The 25,179-nt window shown below is 41.4% G+C and overlaps 1 protein-coding gene and 1 pseudogene across 4 annotated transcripts; one reads left to right on the top strand and one right to left on the bottom strand.

Moving 5' to 3' along the window:
* The first annotated feature begins 572 nt into the window (after positions 1 to 572).
* ZNF140 (zinc finger protein 140) lies at positions 573 to 21,659 on the top strand. 4 transcript variants are annotated; one of them, XM_021675908.2, is made up of 5 exons: positions 573 to 723; positions 928 to 984; positions 2,719 to 2,845; positions 3,090 to 3,185; positions 19,777 to 21,659. In XM_021675908.2, exons 2-5 carry the CDS (start codon positions 976 to 978, stop codon positions 20,916 to 20,918), a joined length of 1,374 nt encoding a protein of 457 aa, XP_021531583.1. In that variant the 5' UTR covers positions 573 to 723; positions 928 to 975; the 3' UTR covers positions 20,919 to 21,659. The 4 variants fall into 4 exon arrangements, with proteins under 4 accessions (XP_021531583.1, XP_021531582.1, XP_064235575.1 ...); XM_021675907.2 differs by lacking the exon at positions 573 to 723 and having other exon boundaries at positions 864 to 984; positions 3,087 to 3,185; XM_064379505.1 differs by lacking the exons at positions 573 to 723; positions 3,090 to 3,185 and having other exon boundaries at positions 864 to 984.
* Positions 17,156 to 25,015, bottom strand: LOC135276235 (uncharacterized protein KIAA1143-like; annotated as a pseudogene).
* Positions 25,016 to 25,179: the final 164 nt, after the last annotated feature.

The raw sequence follows: 25,179 nt of genomic DNA, 5'->3' as shown, positions 1-25,179 counted from the left end.
TAGGCTAGCTGTGCGCGTGGTCGCGAGGCACTCTGGGAGTTAAATAAGAAAGGAAAGCCCTGTGTACTCGCTGGCGGGGGCCGCGGTTGTTTCTGGGAAGTGTAGTGGCCTGAGTCCCGCGTTGTTTCTCGGTTCGCTGTGTGCGTGGCCGCGAGGCACTCTGGGAGTTATAGAGTAGGAAAGTACAGCCCTGTATACTATCTCGTGGGGGGCCACGGTTGTTTCTGGGAAGTGTAGTGCCCTGAGTCACGCGTTGTTTCTTGGCTCTGGGCGTGGCCCGAGACCCTCTGGGAGGAAAGCCCCATGCTCTCGCCGCCAGGCCGCGGGGTTTTCTGGGAATTGTAGTTGTCCCAGGCCCTGGTTCTTTGTCTCCTGGCGTTCTGGGCGTGGCAGCGAGTCGTTCTGGGAGTTCCAGTAGGAGAAAAGCACTATGCCCTTGCGCGTAGGGCCGCCGTGATTTCTGGGAAGTGTAGTTTCTCGAGGCTGGCGGCTGGTTGGGGTGACGTCCCGGAGGCTTCTGGAGACGCAGTTCCTGCGATTCCCGCCGTGGGGCCCTCGGGGGCGGCGCCGAGAGTCTGGCCTGTGTTTGCCGTCGGCAAGAAAAGGGGCCCGCCCTGTCTGCACCGGATGGCCCCGGGCGCTGACCTGGTCCGGAGCCCTGGAACGCTACGCCCACCTGGCCGAGAGCACCACGGAGACGCGCTTTCCCGTGGCCACCGTCAGGTGAGGGGGTTCTGGGGAGGCAACGCCGTCGCGGGAAGAGAAAGCCCGGCGGCGTCAGTGGCCCGAGCGCGATGTCTCAGGGCGCCCCGCTTTCTCTGTGGGAAGCCGGGGCCAGCGGCCACGGGAACCCGCCGTGGGGGCTCTGGTGACTCGGACTCGGCCTAGCTGGCCCGTTCGCTCAGGGCCGCTCTCTCTCTCTGCCAGGCCTGCCGTCGCACACCTTTCCGATCTCCTGGGCCCCTTCTGTGAGCTATGTCTCAGGTAAGCTGACGACCTGTGTACTCGTATCTATACGTAGGTTTTTTTAGAGAGAGAGAGAGAGAGAGACGGGGTGTCCTCCTGCTGTCCAGGCTGGAATGCCCCGGCGCCGCCGTAGCTGCCTGTAACCTCGGGCTCCTGGGCTCCCGTGAGCCAGTCCGCTCAGCCTGCCGCCTCTTTCCTGTGTGAAGCGCTTTTCAGGACTGGGGACGTGGCTTGCCTGCTTCTAAAACTACCTGCCTGGCAGAACCCCAGGACCCTGTCCCTGTCCCTGCTTTTCAGGTGTTTATACCTAAGTATGCACAGAGAGAGTGAGGCCGCTTTCCAGGTATGGGCGGCGTTTCTGACCTGGCCGGTGTGTTTTAGGGCGGGAGCGTAGGGTGCCAGCTGTCACATCGCCTCCTCTTCCCCGCAGTATTAGGGCGAGGGGTGTCTTACGTTCCTCCAGCGCCCCTTCGTTCACCTACTCAGTATGTTTTTACTGAACCTCTACTTTCAGTGGTTCTCACTGATCCTTGGACCAGCAGTATCAGCGTCTTAGAACTTACTAGAAATGAATATTCCTGAGCCCTACCCCAGACCTTCTGAATCAGAAACTCTGGGAATTTGACCCAACAGTCCAACAGTCTTTCCAAGTGATTCTAATGCGCAACTCACTCTGTGTCTTGAGGATGCAGAAGTGAGCAAACAGAATCTCTGAACCCACAGCTCATTTTTCGGACATGACATTACATTTCTTAAGGAACACTTTTATTTTGATTAGGGCAAGGTGCTTGGCTGGTAATTGTGCTCCCCAGCGGTGAGGATAACAGGGTCCGCCCTTCAAAATGAGTCCCTCATTTTCAGTTCCACTTCTTTGTCCTATTTTTTGTCACACTTCTCTCCAAACTCAGAGACTCTCTGAGTTTTGCTGGGAATCTGATTTCCACCTCTGCTGCAGATCTTGCTGTTTAGGAAATCACTTTTTTATTAAACTTCAAAACTGTAAAATATAACTGCCGTACATCTGAGGCTGCTACTAGTTTGAGACGTTTTAAATTCCCATTCATGCTTTATACGTTAATGTGGATCACTCAAGTGGTGCAAAACCGGGCTGGAAAGAAAGCGCTTATATATTTATCATTCCCCCTAACTCTGAGGGAAAGTGCTTTAAGTTCTGTCCTGGGAGCTGTTACATTCTCTTCTTGCAGAATCAACATTGTTTATTGCTTATCCTCCTTGTTCTATGACATTGCTAAAATTACCATTAAGTTTCACAGGTATTTCTTCAGCATTAGGGATGGCTGTGACAAACTTGAGACTGCATGCTCTGTTTGAAGGGTGCTGCTGTTATCTGCTGTAGCCAGTTATTACTCTGAAGAAATTCTGGTTGAATTATATTACAATAGGCTGGTATTAAGGAAAATATACATTGCTTATTAAACATAAAGGAATACTACAAAATCTTAAGAATTTTTACAATCAATATTAAAAATCCATGTTGTTCATGTGTATAATCCTTTATCTCGAACAAAAATGGTAAATTATCTCAGGACAGATAATTTACATTTTTTTTCCTTTTTTCCAGTTATACAATGATACACAAAAGCTAGGCTCTTCATTATATAATTACTGAGAATTCTGAAAACTCATTGTTACTAGACACATTGTCTAACCTCCACAGTGAGACTCATTTTATTCCTTGATAAGGGAGTTTGGAGGCATGGGTGCTGGCATTGCAAATATCTGTCATTTCAGGGGTCAGTGACATTCAGAGATGTGGCCATAGACTTCTCCCAGGAGGAGTGGAAATGGCTTCAGCCTGCTCAAAGAGATTTGTACAGATGTGTAATGTTGGAGAACTATGGCCATCTGGTCTCACTGGGTAAGTATTCCCCTTCACCTCCCTCAAGTCAAAATTTGACTTTTAGGGCGGCTGTTATAAATCATAATTATCTGGCTGAGTATTCCTAAGGGAGGTAAGGGGTTTCTTAAAATTAGTTTTTAAGATGGTGACATAACTGCACCTTATTTTAAGACATTTTAAAAACTTAGATCTGACATTTCTTTTGTGGCTCCTCTTAGGATTCAAGGACTGATTTTGAATTTATTTCATTTTCTGCAAGCAGGTCTTTCCATTTCTAAGCCAGATGTGGTTTCCTTATTGGAGCAAGGGAAAGAACCCTGGCTGGGGAAAAGGGATGTGAAAACAGATCTGTTTTCAGGTGAGTGAATTGGAAGCTGATGGGGAAGTTTTTTTTAAAACAACCCAATTAGTCAATGAGAAAGCAATACTTTTTTTTTTTTTTAAACAGAGTTTTGCTTGTTGCCCAGGCTGGAGTGCAATGCCCCGATCTCGGCTCACTGCAACCTCCACCTCCTAGTTCAAGCGATTCTCCTGCCTCGGCCTCCCAGACTAGCTGGGATTACAGGTGCCTGCCACCATGCCCAGCTAATTTTTTTGCATTTTTAGTAGAGATGGGGTTTCACCATGTTGGCCAGGCTGGTCTTGAACTCCTGACCTCAGGTGATCCACTCGCCTCGACTTCCCAAAGTGCTGGGATTACAGGCGTGTGCCACTGTGCCCGGACAGCAATACTTTTTAATGTGTTGATTGGAAAATCTTCCCTTAAAGAAAACAGATATAAAGACTGAAGTTTCACCCACAGCTCCATAAAGGACTGCTTCACATCCAATTCTTTTTTTTTCCTCTGTGTTACTTAACAGCTAACGTACTCAACCAGCTCTCACCTTACACTTTCTCACAGATACCTTTTTTGTTTCCATTGTTTGTTCTGTCTGGTCTAATGTCATTTCTTTTTGGTTTTTCTTTCTTTCTTCAAATTGACATATGTTTGTATTGCCTAAATTCAGCCTGAGAAAGAAAAAAATAAAAAACAAAATTAAAAAGAACCTATATTGCTGTTCTATTTAATCACCTTGGAAAAATTAACTCATTACTGTTTGATTAACTGATATTTATTTATTCCTGTACATACACTCTTAACAGTATCTACAGAAATTTTAATCTTGTCAAACCTTTCTTAAGACTTTGTTTTAAGTGCTACAGAGACTAGAGGACATACAAAAGTGTAATAACAATCAAGGAATTCATGGTCTAGTGATGTGTCTAAATAACTTGCATTAGATATCCTCAAATTAGCAGTTCAGCGATGAAAAGAGGACTTTCCAGTTGGTGTTTTAGGCTTGGATAATTTGGATACAGATGGTAGTAGAGAAACAAAAGACAGAAAAAGGGTCAGTTTTGGAGAAAAGGTGATGAATTCTGTAAACTCAGAATTGTGTAAGTGCTGCACGTTCTGTAGTTGATTCTTAGCAAATGTTTAATGAAGGTTCACTGATTTTTAGAGAAAAAGGAGGGAGGCAGCAGCTTAGGACTGATGAAACAGGTGCCATGAAAACTGAGCTGTAGCTTTAAGGAGAGTAATGGTAATTAATATGAAATGCTGTAGAGTCCCTCAGGAGAATGTAGACAGGGATTTGTAAAGGAGGTGCTACTGTGGGCTGAAGTCACGAGGTGGAACAAGTGCAGGAAACTAAGTGTGAGTGAATGAGGAAAAATGTCCGTTTTGAATTAAAAAATAACAAAACCAATAAAAGCATGTACAAGGGAAGTGAGGAAAAAGGAAAACATGGAAGTTGCTTCTAATTCTACTACAAGCGCTTTAACAGAGTCTTCAATTTTTATGTGTTCCTTCCAGTATCTTATTTTGAAGTAATAAATGAACATAAATGTACAGCTTAATAAATTGTTATAAGGCAAACACCCCTGTAACCAAGGTCAGTGAACACAACACTGCTGGGTTCCTTGAGCCTTCTGTGTGCTCGTCCTAATCCTCCAATATAGGTAACCATGTCCTTGCTTTTATGGAAAAGTGGCTTCCTTGGTTTTATCGTTTCATCAGCTGTTTGCATTTCTCTTCACTATAGCTTAGGTTTGTGTGTTTGTGAACTTTATATAGAAAGATCTATAATGTATTTATTATATTGATTTGTGGCTCCAAATTACTTTTTAAACGTTTTCGGCTGTGCATGGTGGCTCATGCCTATAATTCCAATACTTCAGGAAGCTGAGCTGGGAGAATCACTTGAGGCCAGGAGATGAAGACAAGCCTGGGCAACACAGAGAGACCCTGTCTCTACAGAATTTTTTTAAAAGCTAGCTAGGCATGGTGGCATGTGCCCATAGTCCTGGCTACTTGGGAGGCTGAGCAAGAGAACCACTTGAGCCTAGGAGTTTGAACTATGATTGTGCTACTGCACCCCAGCCTGGGCAACAGAGCAAGATCCTATTTTTAAAAAAGCTTAAAACATTTTTAATGTAATTGCTTTAATAGTTTTTTTCATTGTACAAGTAAGTATACCACAATTTATTCATTTTACTAATGGAGACTTCTTAAGTTGTTTGCAAATTTAGAGATATTGCAAGCAGTGTTGTTACTGTGCCTGTATCTGATAAATATTGGCACAAGTTTCTCTGATATATATGTAGGACTGGAGTTGCCAAGTTAGACGATAATGCGCCTTTTCTGTGTTACTAGATAATGCCAAAATGTTTTCCAAAGACCCTTTACTGATTTATACTCCCACAAACACAGTAAGATCTAATCATTACCTGAACTGTGTAGGTATCCAGGGAGCTGAGGGAGGTAGGCAGACTGGAAATAAAGAAGTAGACTCAAAAGGACCCGGTGATCGGCTGGGTGATAGCCATGAAGAAGGCTGAGAAGTCATGGTTGACATTACTCTTTTTGGTGGTATTATTATTTCCTTAGTAAAACAAGGATCAGCAAGTTTGTAGCGGAGGGAAGATTATATTAATTTGAGACTTGAGTTTTGGGTCTCTGTGGGATAGGATTATGTAAATCCAGTAGGCAATTATCATATTCAAGAGGTTTCAAATGAATATTCCTAGGGCCACCCTGGAAATTCTAAAGTGGTAGGTTGGGGTGGAAACAAACAATTTACATTTTTTTCTTTTTTTGGCTAGTCAAAAAAAAATCAGTGGGAGTGGAGGAGAAACAAAGAAATCTATAACTAGTTGTAATCAGTTAGTTGTAAAGACCACTGCATTCAGACCAGCCAGAATTTGTGTTTCTAACAAACTACCAGATGGTGCTGATGCTGAACTAAAGTAGACATTTAGGAGTTATCTGCACAGCTTCTTAAAATTTTGAATTGCCAGGCGCAGTGGCTCATGCCTGTAATCCCAGCACTTTGGGAGGCTGAGATGGGTGGATCACGAGGTCAGGAGTTCAAAACCAGCCTGGCCAACATAGTGAAACTCCATCTCTACTAAAAATACAAAAATTAGCTGGGTGTGGTGGCACATACCTGTAGTCCCAGCTACTCAGGAGGCTGAGGCGGGAGAGTCGCTTGACATGGGAGGCAGAGGTTGCTGTGAACCGAGATCACACCATTGCACTCCAGCCTGGGTGACAAAGTGAAACTCCGTCTCAAAAAAAAAATTGAATTTTCTTTGTAAAATCCTTGCATACCTGTTGTTGTTTATTAAGCAACTTTCCCAGTTTCTTTTCTATATTGCTTCTTTATAGGAATGTTAGTGAATTTGTATATTTATATCTCCCTTTTTTTTTTTTTTTGAGATGGAGTCTTGCTCTGTCGCCCATGCTGGAGTGCAGTGGCACGATCTCAGCTCACTGCAAACCCACCTCTCGGTTTCAAGCGATTCTCCTGCCTCAGCCTCCTGAGTAGCTGGGATTACAGGTGTGCACCACCATGCCTGGCTAATTTTTGTATTTTAGTAGAGGTGGGGTTTCACCATGTTGGTCAGGCTGGTCTCGAACTCCTGACCTTGTGATCTGCCCACCCTGGCCTCCTAAAGTGCTGGGATTACAGGTGTGAGCTACCGCGTCCGGCCCTGTATCTCTTAATCTTTATTATAGAAATAAAAAATATGACCAGGCACAGTGGCTAACACCTTTAATCCCAGCACTTTGGGAGGCTGAGGTGGGCAGATCACGAGGTCGGGCGTTCAATACCAGCCTGGCCAACGTGGTGAAATCCATTCTCTACAAAAATAACAAAAATTAGCCGGGTGTGGTGGCGCGCGCCTGTAATTCCAGCTACTTGGGAGGCTGAGGTGAAGAACTGCTTGAATCCGGGAGGTGGAGGTTGCAGTGAGCCGTGATCGTGCCATTGCACTCCAGCCTGGGTGACAGAGCAAGACTCCGTCTCAAAACAAAACAAAACAAAACACACCTCAGTCTTTCTAGATTTTTTCCTGCAAATACTATAATGATGTTTCTTAAAAATAATGAACTTTGGCTGGGTGTGGTGGCTCATGCCTATAATCCCAGCACTTTGGGAGGCCGAGGCAAGTGGATCAACTGACATCAGGAGTTTGATATCAGCCTAACATGGAGAAAGTCTGTTTTTACTGAAAATACAAAATTAGCCGGGCATGATGGTGGTGCATGCTTGTAATCCCAGCTACTTGGGAGGCTGAGGCAGGAGAATTGCTTGAACCGGGATGTGGAGGTTGCAGTGAGCCGAGATTGCACCATTACACTCCAGCCTGGGCAACAAGAGTGGAATTCCATCTCTAAATAAATAAATAAAAATAATAAACTTTAGGGCCGGGCGCGGTGGCTCACGCCTGTAATCCCAGCACTTTGGGAGGCCGAGGCGCCTGGATCACGAGGTCAAGAGATCGAGACCATCCTGGTCGACATGGTGAAACCCCGTCTCTACTGAAAATACAAAAAATTAGCTGGGCGTGGTGGCGCGTGCCTGTAATCCCAGCTACTCGGGAGGCTGAGGCAGGAGAATTGCCTGAACCCGGGAGGCGGAGGTTGCGGTGAGCCGAGATCGCGCCACTGCACTCCAGCCTGGGTGACGAGCGAAACTCCGTCTCTAAATAAATAAATAAAAATAATGAACTTTATTTTTTTAGTACCATTACAATTCACAGCAAAATTGAGCAGAAAGTACAGAATGATCCCTATCTTCCTGTCCCCACCCGACACAGCCTCCCTGTAAGTGACATTCTGCACTACAGTGATAGCTCGCTACAGTGGATGAACCTGCACGTACACGTTATTATCACGCAAAGTCCACAGTTCACTCTTGTAGCAGTAGGTCCATGGGCTTCATTCTTGGTGTTGTGCATTCTATGGCTTTGGACAAGTGTATGATGATGTGTATTTACCATTGTCGTATTACATAGAATAGTTTCACGGCACTAAAAATCCATTCCTAACCCTTGGCATCCACTGAATTTTGTTACTGTCTCCATAGTTTTGCCTTTTCCAGAATGTCGGAGAGTTGGAATTATACAGTAACGTAACTTTTCAAAATGCCTTATTTCACATAATAATGCATTGAGCAGATTTAATTTACTTACATATTTATAGATTTAATTTACTCATATTTAAATTACTTACGTATCTTTTCATGGCTTGATAGCTCATTTCTTTTTAGGACTGAGTAATATTCCATTGTCTACGTGTTCTGCAGTTTACTTATCTGTTCACTTAAGGACATCTTGGTTGTTTCCCAAGTTTTGACAATTTTGAAGCAAGCATATCTGTGTCTGTATGGGCATAAGTTTTCATTTCATTTGAGTAAGTACCAAAGAGGATGGCTGCTGGGTCATATGGTACGAATATATTTAGTTTTGTAAGAAACTGCCAAACTGTCTTCCAAAGTGATTGTACCATTGCCATCAGCAGTGAATGATTAATATTGTCATGTGATTTTTTTTTTTTTTTTTTTTTTCCTGAGAGTCTTGCCCTGTCCCCCAAGCTAGAGTGCAGTGGCATGATCTTGGCTCACTGCAACCTCTGCCTCCCAGGTTCAAGCGATTCTCCTGCCTCAGCCTCCTGAGTAGCTGGGATTATCATGCCTGGCTAATTTTTGTATTTTTAGCAGACACGGGGTTTCACTACCTTGGCCAGGCTGGTCTCTAACTCCTGACCTGATGATCCACCTACCTCGGCCTCCCTAAGTGCTGGGATTACAGGTGTGAGCCACCGCACCCAGTCGTGATTTTACTTCTTTAGTCTGTTGATGTGATGGATTACATTAATGGATTTTCAAATGTTGAACCAGCCCTGTATACCTGGGATAAATTCCACTTGGTCATGGAGTATAATTCCCTTTATACATTGTTGGATTAAATTTACAAATATTTTGGTTTTTTGTTTGTTTATTTTTTGAGATGGAGTCTTGCTCTGTCGCCAGGCTGGAGTGCAGTGGTGCAATCTCGGCTCACTGCAACCTCCGCCTCCTGGGTTCAAACGATTCTTCTGCCTCAGCCTCCTGAGTAGCTGGGATTACAGGCGCTCACCAGCATGCCCGGATATCTTTTGTATATTTAGTAGAAACAGGGTTTCACCATGTTAGCCAGGATTGTCTCGATGTCCTGACCTCGTGATCTGCCCACTTTGGCCTCCCAAAGTGCTGGGATTACAGGTGTGAGCCACCGTGCCTGGCCAATTTACTAATATTTTGTTGAGAATTTTTATATTTTTGTTGATGAGAGATGCTGTTTTGTCATTTTCCTGTAATTCCTTTGGTTTTGATATTAGGGCATTGCTGGCCTCAGAATGAGTTAGGATATATTCCTTTGGCTTTTGTCTTCTGGAAAAGATTGAGGGGGTTGGTATAAATTCTTCCTTAAATGTCTGGTAGAATTTCCAGTGAACCCTGATGTTTTCTTTTTTGAAAGTTCTTCCTCTCCTTCTTCTTTTTTTTTTTTTTTGAGGCAGGATCTGGCTCTGTTGTCCAGGCTGGAGTACAGTGGTACAATCATGGCTCACTGCAGCCTCAACCTCCCTGGGCCCAGGTGACACTCCCACCCCAGCCTCCCAAGTAGCTGGGACTCCAGGTACACTCCACCATGCCCAGCTCATTTTTGTATTTTTTGCAGAGACAGGCTTTCACCATGTTGCCCAGGCTGGTCTTGGATTCCCAGGCTCAGTCTGCCCAGCTTGGCTTCCCAAAGTGCTGGGAGTGTCTGTGTGAGCCACTGCATGCAGCCTCATTTGATTTCTTTGCTAGATACAGGCCTGTTCAGTTAGTTTCCTCCTTACTGTGTGAGCTTTGGCAATTTATGTCATTCAGGGAATTCATCCGTTTCATCTGTTATCAAATCTGTGGGCGTAGAGTTGTTCATGCTGTTCCTCTGTTATCCTTTTTATGTTCATGAGGTTTGTACTGATGCTCCCTTTCACTGCTGATATTAGTAATGTGTGACATCTTTTTTTCTTAGTTAGCCTGGCTAGAGGCTTACTGATTTTACTTATCTTTTCAGAGAACCAGCTTGATTTGGTTGCTTTTCCCTATCAATATCCTATTTTTAATTTCATCCATTTTTGCTCTATTTGTTTTGAGACAGGATCTTGCTCTGTCACCTAGGCTGGAATGCAGTGCCACAATCATAGCTCATTGTAACCTGAATTTCCTGGGCTCAAGCCTTCCTCCTGCCTTAGCCTCTCGGTAGCTAGGAGTATAGACACATGCCAACGCTCCTGACTAAATATTTTGTTTTTTATTTGTAAAGACAGAGTCCTGCTATGTTGTCCAGTCTGGTCTTGAACTCCTGTCCTCAAAGGATCTTCCTACCTTGGCCTCCCATAGTGCTGGGATCATAGGTGTGAGCCACTGCACCTGGGCTGTTTGCTCTGATTTTTATTCTTTTCTTCTTCCTTCGAATTTAATTTGCTCTTTTTAAAATTTGCTAACATAGAGGGTACATGATTTACAGTTTTAAAAATTTATTAGTTTGATGCTGGAAGTTTTCCTTTAAGCATTGCTTTCACTGCCTCCCACTGATTTTAATAAGTTTTACTTTCATTTTCATTTAGTTCAAAATATTTTTAAATTTCTTTTTAGATTTCTTGTTCATGTTACTTGGAAGTATGCTGTTCAATATCCATGTGTTTTGAGATTTGTTAGTGATTTCTAGTTTCACTCCATTGTGGTCTGACAGCACACACAGGATTTCTGTTCTTTGAAATTTGTTAAGACGTGTGTTATGACTAAGAATGGGGTCTGTCTTGGTGAGTGTGTCTTGAGTGGGAGACGAATGTGTCATCTATTGTTGACTGAAGTAGTCTGTTGATATCAGTTGACTGATGGTGCTGTTAAGTTCAGCTATATTCTTACCGCTTTTCTGCTTGCTGGATGTGTCCATTTCTGAAAGAGGCGTATTGAAGTCCCCAACTATAATAGTGCTTTCATCTGTTTCTCCTTCCTGTTCTTTCAGTCTTTGCCTAGTATTTTGATGCTCTTTTGTTAGGCACATACACACTAAGGATTTTTTTTTTCTTATTTTTTTTAAAATTTATTTTATTTTTTTAAAGACGGGGTTTCACCATGTTGGTCAGGCTGGTCTTGAACTCCCGACCCCAGGTGATCCGCCTGCCTTGGCCTCCAAAGTGCTTGGATTACAAGTGTGAGCCACTACGCCTGGCCAGGATTTTTTTTTTTCTGAGATGGAGTCTTGCTCTATCGCCCAGGCTGGAGTGCAGTGGCATGATCTCAGCTCACTGCAACCTCCACCTCCTGGGTTCAAGTGATTCTCCTGCCTCAGCCTCCCAAGTAGCTGGGACTACAGGCTCGCACCACCACACCCGGCTAATTTTTGTATTTTTAGTAGAGACAGGGTTTCACCATATTGGCCAGGCTGGTCTCAAACTCCTGACCTCGTGATCCGCCCGCCTCGGCCTCCCAAAGTGCTGGGATTACAGGCGTGAACCAAGCTGCCTAGCCCACACTAAGGATTTTTATGATTTATTTCGTGGCATATTGACCCCTTTATCAGTATGCAATGCTCTTCTTTACCCTTGATATTTTCTTTGCTCTGAAGTCTGCTGTGTCTGAAATTAATGTAGCTATTCCTGCTTTCTTTTGGTTAGTGTTAGTATGGTATACCTTTCTGTACTCATTTTAAACCTATATGCATCTTCACATTTAAACTAGGTTTCTGGTACACAACACATAGTTGGGTCTTGTTTTATGATGTACTCTGACAATGTCTTAATTTAGTGTATTTAGACTGTTGAGCTTTATTTTTTAAATTTTTTTTTTAGAGACAGGGTCTCCCCTGTTGCCCAGGCTAGAGTGCAGTAATACAATCAAAGCTTACTGCTGTCTCATATTCCTGGGCTCAAGAGGTCCTTTTGCCTCAGTCTCCCAATATGCTGGGATTACAGGCATGAGGCACCATATCTAACCTCGTGTGTGTGTGTGTATCTGTTTGAGATGGAGTCTCACTCTGTTGCCCAGACTAGAGTGCAGTGGTGCGATCTCAGCTCACTGCAGCCTCTGCCTTCTGGGTTCAAGTGATTCTCCTGCGTCAGCCTCCTGTGTAGCTGGGATTAGAGGTGCACCCCACCACGCCTGGCTAATTTTTTATATTTTAGTAGAGACGGGGTTTCACCATGTTGCCCAGGCTGGTCTCAAACTCCTGAGCTCGATATGCTTGCCTTGGCCTCCCAAAGTGCTAGGATTATAGGCGTGAGCCACCATGCCTGGCCATACATTGTTATTATTTTGAACAAACTGTTATCTGTGAGGTTAATTAAGAATAAGAAAAATAAGGCTGGGTGTAGGGGCTCACACTTGCAATCCCAGTACTTGGAGAGGCTTAGGTGGGAGGATGTTTGAGCCCAGGAATTTGAAGCTGTAGTGAGATAAAATCTCAACACTGTTCTGTAGCCTGGGGAATAGAGCAAGACCCTGTCTTTTTAAAAAATAAAGAAAATACTTATTTTACTTTTACTTATTTCTTCCTAAATGCTATTCCTTTCTTTATGTAGGTCTGAGTTTCGGACCTATATCATTTCTCATCTCTCTGAAGAACTCCTTTCAACATTTCTTTCAGGGCAGGTCTACCGGCAACAAATTCCTTAAAAAAACTTTTATTTTTCTAAGAGTAGTTTGTCCTTCACCTTTGAAGGATAATCTCACAGACTACAGAATTGTGGGCTGGTGAGTTTTTTTTCCTTTCAGCCCTTTAAATATTTCACTCCCTTATCTTCAGGGGATATTTTCTATAACCTCCAAAGAATGCCTAAACTGCAGATAGTATTGAACCTGATTGCAATTGGTTAGAATATGTTTCTGTTCATGTCTTCCACCCCCAAATTTAATGCCTTTTCCATGATTTTTTTTTTGACAGGGTCTCACTTTGTCACCCAGGCTGGGATGCAGTGGTATTATCATAGCTCACTGCAGCCTTGAGCTCCTGGGCTCAAGCAGTCCTTCACTTCAGCCTCCTGAGTAGCTGAGACCACAGGTGCATGCCACCACACTTGGTGAATTGAAAACAATTTTTTTAGAGACAGGTACTCAATATCTTGCCCAGCTGGTTGCAAACTTCTGGCCTCAAGCACTCTTAGGGAGTCCTCCTGTCTTGCCTCCCAAAGTTCTGGGATGACAGGCATGAGCCACCTCGCCTGGCCCTTTTACACCTTAACTAAGCACTTACGCACTGTGGTTGTGACTTTCGCAGTTTGAGGTGCAACAGCAAAACTAGCTGAATTGCTTTTCTCTTCCTCATATGAATAGAAGACTCATTATACTGTAGATCTTAGCAACCTCAGAATATGAGGGTTTTTTTCCTTATTAAGTGGAGAAGAATTTTTTTCACATTAAGGAAGCACTTTACAGCTTCTCTTTGGCGTATCTGAATTGCCAGCATCACTACCCTTGTGCTTTGAGGCCATTATTAAGTAAAATAAGGGTCAGTTGAACACGAGCACTACGATACTGCACCAGGTGTTCTGACAGCTACTAACAGGTGGGGGGCATACGCATAGATACGCTAGGCAAAGGGATGGTTCACATCCCAGGTGGGATGGAGCAGGATGGTAGGAGACATCACACTACTCAGAACGGTGTACAACTTAAACATGAGTTATTTCTGCAGTTTTCTATTTAATACTTTTAAATCTTGAGCAAAGGTTGAAATTGAACAAAGGTAACTGAAATGGTGATGAGAGGACTACTGTAATTCCCAGCCTCGTTCCTTTATAGATAAGGTTTTTTTTCTTTGACTTCTTTGTATTTGATCTTCTGATACTGGAATATGATACGCCTAATTGCAGTGGTTTTGGGGCAGGGGGATGAAGGGGAACTTGTCTTGCTTGGTGTTCTCTGTATTTCCTGGACCTGTGGTTTGGTTTATGACACTAATTTGGGAAAATTCTCCGTCATTATTTCCTCATATAATACTGCTGTTCCTCCTTGTTTCTGGTATTACTGTTATGCACATTTCTCACCATTCGTTTTGTCCCACAGTTCTTAGATCATCTGTTCCTTTTCTTCCCTCGATATTTATCTCTTTGTTTTTCAGTTTTGGACTTTTTGTTTGAGATATCCACATAGACTCCTCATGAGCCCATTGAAGGCATTTCTTTATTTCCATTACAGGAATTCTATTTCTACTTTTGTTTTTTTTTGAGATGAAGTCTCACTCTGTCGCCCATCCTGGAGTGCAGTGGTGCGATCTTGGCTCACTGCAACCTCCATCTCCTGGGTTCAAGCGATTCTCCTGCTTCAGCCTCCTGAGTAGCTGGGATTATAGGCCCGCGCCACCACGCCCGGCTAATTTTTGTATTTTTAGTAGAGATGGGGTTTCACCATGTTGGTCAGGCTGGTTTCAAACTCCTGACTGCGTGATCCGCCTGCCTCAGCCTTCCAAAGTGCTGGGATTGCACGTGTGAGCCACCTTGCCCAGCCTCTTTTTGATTCTTTCATAAAATTTTCATTTCTCTGCTTACATTATCCGTCTCTTTTTGCATGTTGTATACTTTTTCCCAATAACACTTTTAGCATATTAGTCATAGTCTCTTAAATTCTTAGACTGATAATTCCCACATTCCTAACATATCTCAGATTCTGATGCTTGTTCAGTCTGTTCAAACTGTTTTTTGTTGTTGTTGTTTTTGCTTTCACTGTTTGGTATCCCTCAGAATTTTATGTTGAAGGTCGGACATGATATACTGGGTAAAAGGAACTGCCTTTCATAATGTAGTGGTAAGGTGTTGGGAGAAGAGAAGCATTTCATAATCTTAAAGTTATGGTAAGCCTCTGCTTCTGGACTAAAAACTTCATTAGTTCTTAATTTTTTTTCCACCTTACGTGGGATGGGATGGCTAGAGGGGGCTGGAATAGGTTATTTCCCTTTCCTTTGGTGGAAGGGTAGAGCTGGGTATTTCCTTTCCCTAGGGTAGGTTAGGCTCTGCTAAAACTCCAGCAAGTTAGGCTCTGGTAAAATAGTTTCTCCTGAGGGCAGGCCTTGTTAAGAATGGAATACTTGGGCTGGGCACAGTGGCTCATGCCTGGGAAGCCAAGGTGGGCGGATCATGAGGTCAAGAGTTTGAGATCAGCATGACCAACATGGTGAAACCCCCCCCTACTAAAAATACAAAAAACTAGCTGGGCATGATGGTGTGTGCCTGTAATCCCAGCTACTCGGGAGGCTGAGGCAGGAGAATCATGTGAACCCGATGAAGAGGCTGCAGTAGCCGAGATCACACCACTGCACTCCAGACCGGGCGACAGTGCGAGATTCTGTCTCAAAAAAAAAAATAATAATAATAATAATAATAATTAATAATGGAATACTCTGGTCTATTTTTAAAAATGTTTTTATCTTAGACCTTCCAAAAACACAAGGGAATTTTTCTTCAATGTTCACTCTGAAAACCTGATAGAGCTCCTGGAGGTAAAACTCACAAAACCTTTGGGACACCCATGATGAGAGTTTTGAACCACAGATTTGTCCACACTGAGCTTCCAGCTCTTCATCAATTACAGTGCAAGTTTCCCTATCCCAGCACTGCTTCCTGCAGAGATTTCTGCTTGTGGGTTTCTCTTTTGGTGAATCGTCACTCTCCATAGCTTCCTGTCTAATTTTGGAGGCAGTTGTTTGCCCTGTTACTGCACTTCTCTGAGAGATCTTTGAAGAGTTTAGTTTGTTCAACTTTGCACTTGATAGGACAGAGTAGTGACTTCTAAGATCCTTGTAAAAGTCAGACTGGAAACTGGAGGTCTCCTTGTTACAATTTTCCAGTTTCCTTCTTCCTGTATTGTCTTAAATAACACTGGGGATAGAAGATATTGGGCTGTTTTCCCAAGAAAAGAGTGAATACATCTAAAAACTTTCCTTTGAGACTATCAGTTGCGGGTTTATGAAAGGAATCCTTTATTATACCAAGAATGAAACCCTGTATCTTTATAGGCTTTTAGTAAGTACCGAGTTTCCTCCATTGGCATCTACTAAGAAAAGCGTATGGAGGTACAGCAGGTGATGGGAAGAGGTCAGGTAACTGAGGAAGGGAAGGGGGTGAAGAGATATCATTAGCATTCTTTTTTTTTTTTTTTTTTTTTTTTTGAGACGGAGTTTTGCTCTTGTTACTCAGGCTGGAGTGCGATGGTGCGATCTCGGCTCACCGCAACCTCCGCCTCCTGGGTTCAGGCAATTCTCCTGCCTCAGCCTCCCGAGTAGCTGGGATTACAGGCACGCGCCACCATGCCCAGCTAATTTTTTGTATCTTTAGAAGAGACGGGGTTTCACCATGTTGACCAGGATGGTCTCGATCTCTTGACCTCGTGATCCGCCCGCCTCGGCCTCCCAAAGTGCTGGGATGACAGGCGTGAGCCACCGCGCCCGGCCCTCATTAGCATTCTTTAACATCTTCAACATGATTTTCTTGATTGTGTTTTTTTACTCTCATTGTGAGAAATCATATGGCAAATAATACACTAAATCTGTGCAATTAACCCCAACTTTTTTCTTTTTAATTGACACAATCATTGTACATAAAGTACAATGTGGTTTCAATACATATATACATTATATAATGATCATATAAAGTTAATTAGCAAATCCCTGATCTCAAACATATATCATTTCTATGTGACAAGAGCATTAAAAACTTCTCTCTTCTACTTTTAAGATACATTATTATTAACTATAATCCCACTACCATGCAGGAGAACCACACAGCTTATTCTTCTAACAATAACATCGTACTTTTCCAAAACCCTTCTTAAGACAAGGTCACATTGTGTTGCCTAGAGTGGTGGGAAGTGGTGCAATCATAGCTCACTGCAGCCTTGAATTCGTGGGTCCAAGCAGTCCTTCCATGTCACTCTACCAAGTAGCTAGAACTACAGGTGCACACCACCATGCATATATATATATATATATATAATATTTTTTGTAAAAACAGGGATCGCACTATATCATGTTGGTCAGGCTGGTCTCAAATTCCAGGACTCAAGGGATCCTCCAGCCTCAGCCTCTCAAAGTGTTGGGATTACATGCATGAGCCACAACACTAGCCCCAACAGCTTTTTCTAATATTTTTTAATATCCATGTTCACTTGGTATATTTCAGTTCCCAACTAGTTTCCTTGAAGCATTTCTAGATGAAACCTTTATCTGTTGGAGTGGATTTTCATATCTTATCTCTGGTCTTTTATGCAATTTTTACCCTAAGTATAATGAACTTGCTCTTGCACCTTATATCAATATTTTTTTCTATGTTCTCTTTCCCTAATATATTCTCAGTTCCTGAAAACAATTACTTAGTTTACATCTACAGGGCTCTTGTTAAGGTACTCAGTAGATACGGAATTGATTTAAACAGGCAAGAAAGGAATTTGAGGTTTATCAGGATTGACATAATTATTTTAATAGCTGTTTCACTGTCTTCTCATCTTAATCTTTCATGTATTTTGTGTACCCACGATATAGGTACAGATCTTGATCCATTTATTGAGATATGCATTAAATATTTCATTAAAGAAATATAGTCTATTTACTTTTCCCTAAAAGCTTACAGTGAGAGTGATTACACATAACATTTTTCCTAAAGAGTCAAAGTATGTTTGACTCAAATGAAATGCATTTTTACATGTTATAGGGAAGTAATTTTTTTTTTAACATTTGCAATACAACTGTATTTCTAACATTTTGTTTACACACAAGAAAGTATTTTGCTTAAAAATATAATTTACATATATACACACCCATACAGGGGAAATAACAAAATAATACTAGCTAATTTCTATACAGTTGGCATTTTAAGTCAGAGGGGTATTGATGAATAGGTGTAGTTTATTAATTTTTTTTCCTGTATTTCCTAAATTTTCCATAGGGAACTTGTAGTTATCTTTAAAACAGGAAAAAAAATGTTATTTTAAAAAAACACCCCATATACTTTAAAGTAGACCAAATTCAAACTATTTACACTTACTCATTTTCATCTTCATTGTCAAAAGAAAGGAGGCTACTGTTTTTTATTTGTTTTTGTGAGTTCTTTTTGACTGAGTCCTGATTTATTTCATCTTCATGTGGCTGCTTCTTTTTTGAGCTTGCTGTTAAACCTGAACATTTTTCATTTGAGGGACGCTTGACTGGTTTTCGATATAGGATTCTTCCATCAGCTGAAGCTGGTTCTTCATCTGCTCTGGCAGCCTTTATTTCTGCTTTGATTTTCATGACTTCTTCAAGTGATAAGTCTCCCTTTTTCAAAACGACCACTTAAGGCTGTTCATCTTCTTTGTCACTGTGATCCCCATCTTCATCTGGGAGCTGAGGCTGGATTCTCTTGGTCTCTACGGTGGGCCCCTCCCTGTAGCTGACCCGTTCCTTGAAGCGAGCCAGGAATGCTGGCTTGGTTGGCCGCACACAAGATACCTGGTTCCGCTTGCTCATGGTAGCTCCGGGTAAAGACAAGTTCCGCGACGGATTGGCCAGGAAAGTAATTTTAAACTTATATAACAGTTGTAAGAACAGTACAAAGAATGCCCACATTCACCTGTGCTTACACCCATTTGCCTTATCATTTGGCCTATGATTTTTGTTCTGAAACGTTTGAGAGTAAGTTATATATATATTATGGTCTTTTACCTCTATACACATAATTATAGATTTCTTAAGAATAAGAATCTCCTAAGAATATGAATGTATTTTTAAATAAACATTTCATATTATTTTGAAATTCAGTTCCAATTTAAAAATCATGAAGTCCATCTTAAAATTCAGCATGGAGAAAATTAGGGCTTATATTTGTCAAACACGTTTGGTATTAAGACACTTTTTCCAATTTTCATTTTAGGGTAAAGGTTACTCATGTTATATGAGTAAACTGTGTGTCATGGGGGTTTGAGGTACAGATAATTTTGTGACCCTGTAATCAGCATCATGCCCAGTAGTCAGGTTTTTAATCCTCAACCTCCTCCCACCCCAAATAGGTCCCAGAAAACACATAATTGTACCAAATATTCGCTTCATAATAGTTCAGAAGGTAGCGTTGGAGTGAGAATAAGAGATAGGTTTCTAAGAAATCACTTATTTTTTTTCACTAAGTTATTGTAAGATGTTCCAAAGGCACTAACTAAGTGAACAGAATCTAATGTCTTTGTGCAACCTGACAAACACTTACAGTGTGTTTATTAGCAGTGTTATGAAATTGCCATTTTTAGAGAATTCTGGCAGTAAGTACTGTTTAAATGGCGGTGAGGAAGACTAGCCAGCTATCCTTCACAAATACTTTCTTCCTGATAGCTCTATTTTCCCTTTTCAATTACTTATATTTAATCTTTCTCATTATTTACCTATATCTCTATCTCTGTTTGACCTTTTCTGAAGTTCTGTGCATACAGACTTCACAGTCACAGATAGCTGTAAAAGCCATGCATGCTACTGATAACATTTTTAAAAAATTAATTCTGTTGCTAAAGAAGGGAGAATGGCCTTATTTTATTCAGTACAGGAAAAAGAAACATTCACTTTTTTTGGGTATCTTTCAGTTTCAGAGTCAACTGGTGAGATCAAAGACTTTTCATCAAAAAATGTCATTTATGATGACTCATCCCAGTATTTGATCATGGAAAGAATTCTAAGCCAAGGCCCCATATATTCCAGTTTTAAAGGAGGCTGGAAATGCAAGGATCATATTGAGATGCTGCAAGAAAATCAAGGATGTATAAGGAAAGTAACGGTCTCTCATCAAGAAGCCCTGGCCCAACATATGAATGTCAGTACCGTGGAGAGGCCCTATGGATGCCGTGAATGTGGAAAAACTTTCAGTCGACGCTTTTCCCTGGTGTTACATCAGAGGACTCATACTGGAGAAAAACCATATGCTTGTAATGAATGTGGCAAAACCTTTAGCCAGATTTCAAACCTTGTGAAACATCAAATGATACATACTGGAAAGAAGCCCCACGAATGTAAGGACTGTAATAAAACATTCAGTTACCTTTCATTTCTTATTGAACACCAGAGAACACACACTGGGGAGAAACCTTATGAATGTACTGAGTGTGGAAAGGCCTTCAGCCGTGCCTCCAACCTCACTCGACATCAGAGAATTCACATAGGAAAGAAACAATATATATGTAGGAAATGTGGGAAAGCATTTAGCAGTGGCTCAGAACTCATTCGCCATCAGATTACACATACTGGAGAGAAACCGTATGAATGCATTGAATGTGGGAAGGCATTTCGCCGTTTCTCACACCTTACGCGGCATCAAAGCATCCATACAACCAAAACCCCATATGAATGTAATGAATGTAGGAAAGCTTTCCGTTGTCACTCATTCCTTATTAAACATCAGAGAATTCATGCTGGAGAAAAGCTCTATGAATGTGATGAATGTGGTAAAGTTTTCACTTGGCATGCATCCCTTATTCAACATATGAAAATTCATACTGGAGAGAAACCCTATGCATGTGCTGAATGTGATAAAGCCTTCAGTCGAAGCTTTTCCCTCATTCTACATCAGAGAACTCATACTGGGGAAAAACCCTATGTATGTAAGGTATGCAACAAATCCTTCAGCTGGAGTTCAAACCTTGCTAAACATCAGAGAACACACACACTTGACAACCCCTATGAATATGAAAAGTCATTTAATTACCACTCATTCCTTACTCAACACCAGTGAATTTACAGTGCAAAGAAAAACTATGAATGTATGGAATTTTTTTTTAAGAAGATAATGCCTTACTTTTACTTCAGAGAACTCTTGGAAAGAAGCCTTATGTGAAAGTGATGAATGTGAAGGCCTACACTTATTAAACATCCTGAGCAAAAAACCCAAGAATATGTGGAAAAGCCATTAGTAAACACCTTTTTTTTTGGTAATAACAAGGTGGAATCAATATTGTGAAGAAGATTCTTCCATCTGGTAATATTGAGAAGACTTCATTTGGTAGGATTCCCTTACTCTACATGTGTAAATTCCTACCAGTAAAGAGTACATATCCAGTAAATTTGAGAAAGCTAGAGATCAGCCCTCATTCTGCATCTGTCAGCCAGGACAGACTGCATGGGTAAGGGATGAGCTTTATAAAGATGTAGTTTGGAGATAAGAAAATTGATGTTTAAGCAAAGTGATACAAGCAGTGATTTGGGAATGCCTTCAATTATAATGCAATACTTAATACTCTTGTAGGAGAAAAAGCAACTATATAAATGAATATAGAGTGACTTTCTGCAATATTTCAAACCTATATCAGAATTACACTGTGGGAAAACTACCATTGTAATGTGTAGCAAAATCTTAGATATCTGAAAAGTCATACTGGATGGAATCTGTTGGAAATGGTTTTATTTTGAGGGAAGGGGGATTTTTGTTTTTTAAGGGAATTCAAAAAAGTTATAAATAAATCTTCTGGTTTATAAATCCTGTACTTCCTGATTTTTTCCCCACAGCATGTGTGATTGATTCTTAAAATTTAACAGTATTGACATAAAAAGGAGTAGTGTGCTTTTGTTCAAACACACAAACTTAGCTATAGAAGTGTTTTAGGTGTTTTATGGTTTTAACTTTCAGACGGTTTGGATTTAAGGTAATGCTAACTGACAGTTATCCTTGAATCTAACTATAGACATCTGTTACTCAGTGTGAAATGTGTAAATAAGATACATGACAGAAAATTACCAAGGTATTCTTCCTGTTTTGTTCCATGTACAGTGAAAACCATTCTTTTGTAAGCATGTATTTAAAACTGTTCTGGCATTATCTGCTGCCCAGCTGGCAAAGCTCACATCATCAGGGTGAGTTTGCTTTGATCAGAAAGGTAAACAAGCAATTTTATTTTGTAGAAAGAGAAGTAGAGTGGCCGGGCACAGTGGCTCATGCCTGTAATCCCAGTGCTTTGGGAGGCCGAGGCAGTCAGAGCACGAGGGCAGGAGATCAAGACCATCCTGGCCAACATGGTGAAACCACATTTCTACTAAAATTCAAAAATTAGCTGAGCGTGGTGGCGCGCGCCTGTAGTCCCAGCTCCTTAGGAGGCTGAGGCAGGAGAATTGCTGGAACCCATGAGGTGGAGGTTGCAGTGAGCCAAGATTGCGCCATTGCAGTCCAGCCTTGCGCCTGAATGAAAGTGTCTCAAAAAAAAAAAAAAAAAAAAAGTAGAGAATATGAATAGGAATGAATTTAGTGAGCATTAATGTAATGGCTACATTGAGGGCACATTTGTAGAAGGTGTTATTAGATAAATATAAGTAATTTTCTAAGAGGTGGACTTTATAAGAATTTTAGTCAAAAAACGCCTTATTTACATGTACTAGAGTTTAAATACATTATTAGAAGTGTATTTCCACAAACCTGCATTGGCATGCCATGTACATACATTTAGCTTCTCAAGTTTCCGTAAGAGTTGTTTAGGAGAGGCTCACTCAAATGCAGATAGCATGCCTTATTACATATAGGTATCTAATATCTGATTTGATTTTCTCAGGCAGCAATGGTTTGTATCAGGATAAAAATCAAGTTACCCTGTCAGCAATATTAGAATGTGAAAAATTCATTATTTATTTTATTTATTTAAGGGTATCCTGGATTTCTCCCATTGTCTGCTCCACATCCACTCTCCTTCCTGTTGTCTACTCTGTGGCGATGCCTCATGAACTATGTCGGAGGTCATCAAGCTACAGCCCATGGGCCAGGTATTCATTTACATGGTCTATGGCTCCTTAGCTCTACAACAGAAGAGTTGAATATATTGCCATAAAGGCTAAACATTTACTATCTAGCTCTTTACAGAAAAGAAATTTGGTCAACCCCTCACTGCATCAAATCTTTGCCCTCTAGTTTTTGTTGAGTGCAGCCAACATTGAGAATGTTTACTCTGGAGCAGGGGTGTCCAATCTTTTGGTATCCCTGGACCACACTGGAAGAATTTTCTTGGTCCACATACAAAATACAGAAAAAGATTGGACACCCCTGCTTTAGAGGGAGATGTAAGCATCAGAATGGATTATTATGTTCATTTTGTTCCCTTAACCAGAGAAAGACCAAAAGACACTCCCCTCAAGGTATTAAGAAATACACTGGAGAGGAAGGTACCACCCTCCTTGGACAACTCTGTGGTACCTACCCTCCTTGGACTGTAGATGATGTGGAAGTTTCATAATGAAAGATCCCACTTTCAGTAAATCATGGGATCTTGGCATGGGAGGGGTTGGATACAATTTGCACAGGAGTCCAGAGAATTTTAGCCATATAGGTGGCAATGGCTAAATGATCATGGGGTTCCTAGAAATAAATGGATAGCCCACAAAGGTACTATTTGACATATGCTTGAAGCCAGTTCACAGTCCTAAATCTTCTCAACTGACAGGGAGGCAGGTCCCTTTAAAAAGGACTGTTGCAATTGGGAGAGGGGCTCATATGTACACTGTGAAAAAACTGGTAACCTGTATTTTCATACTGAGCTAAAATATCCTTCAGAAATAAAAATGTTTCGGAATAACAAAAATGGAGGAAAGTTATGGTAGCATGCTTATCCTAAAAGAAATACTAGTTTTTCAGGCAGTATGAAATAATCTTAGATAGAAACTTCGAAATGCAGAAAGAAAGAAGTAACACTGGAGGGGTAAATATGTTGATAAATACAAGTCAGGTTTTGGGAAATTATGGTCCATGGACCAAATCAAGGCCTTTGAGCTAAGAATGACTTTAACATCTCTAAAACTGCTTAGAAAAATGAAGAAGAATATGCAACAACAACCATATATGGCCTGCAAAACCTAGAATATTTACTCTCAGGACCTCGTCAGAAAAAGTTTGTCTACTCTGATATAAATATTGACTTTACATAATAATATCTGGTGGAGTATAAAATATACATCAAACTAAATAGCATGATAATAGCACAAAAAAGGAGGGAGACAGTTAAAAGGTGAGTCTAGGAACACTGGGAAGGTAGCAAAAGTATTAATTTGGGTCTTTCATGATCTGGGGGCTGGTTAAGTGTGTTCTATTTGGGGACATCCATAAAGATGCACGCTTTTCTCTATGTATTACTATGCTTCAGAAAAAAAGGTTTTTTAACATAAGTCTCTCAGAAGATTATTAAAACTAATCTTCAGCATTAATAAAAGAAGTTACTAGGAATGCAGCAAGCGGATACAGCAACAGATGCAATCAATATTATTAAAGAATAGTCATGGGTGAATGACCCTAATTCTTTATTTTCTTGGAAAGCAACAATCAAATGCTTTGGGAGACTTAAGATACTCACAAATAGATAAAGCTGGGTTAACTTTTGTTGCTGTGATGTGCCCAAAATAATTTTCGATCATACATCAGTGTATCTAATGATGGGGCTACGTGGCTCGTGCCTGTAATCCCAGCACTTTGGAAGGCCGAGGTAGGCAAGGAGTTTGAGACCAGCCTGGCCAACATGGTGAAACCCCATCTCTACTAAAAATACAAAAAATTAGCTGGGCGTGGCAGTGCATGCCTGTAATCCAAGCTACTTGGGAGGCATGAGAATTGCTTGAACCCAGGAGACAGAGTTTGCAGTGAGCCGAGATCGTGCCACTGCACTCCAGCCTGAGCAGCAAAGCAAGTTCCATCTCAAACAAAACAAAACAAAAACAAAGAAAAGAGAAAAAGGACAGGAAATTTCTTAAATCCCTCTGAAGAGATCCAAGAAATTTCAGAGCAAAAAGAGGTAGCAAAAGTTGCATATTGGGTATGAGTGATTTGGAAGAGTCCAAATCCTTAGCAACACTTAAAAAAGTCTGCCTTTAGGCCGGGCGCGGTGGCTCACGCCTGTAATCCCAGCACTTTGGGAGGCTGAGGTGGGCAGATCATGAGGTCAAGGGTTCGACAGCAGCAGACCAACATGGTGAAGATCCGTCTCTACTTAAAAATACAAAAATTAGCCAGGCGTGGTAGCGCACACCTG

This window comes from Aotus nancymaae, unplaced genomic scaffold, assembly GCF_030222135.1.
Source record: "Aotus nancymaae isolate 86718 unplaced genomic scaffold, 86718_ANA_hifiasm-v0.15.2.pri h1tg000021l, whole genome shotgun sequence".
Classification (NCBI taxonomy): Eukaryota; Metazoa; Chordata; class Mammalia; order Primates; family Aotidae; genus Aotus; species Aotus nancymaae.
This window is presented reverse-complemented; position numbering and strand designations above follow the sequence as displayed.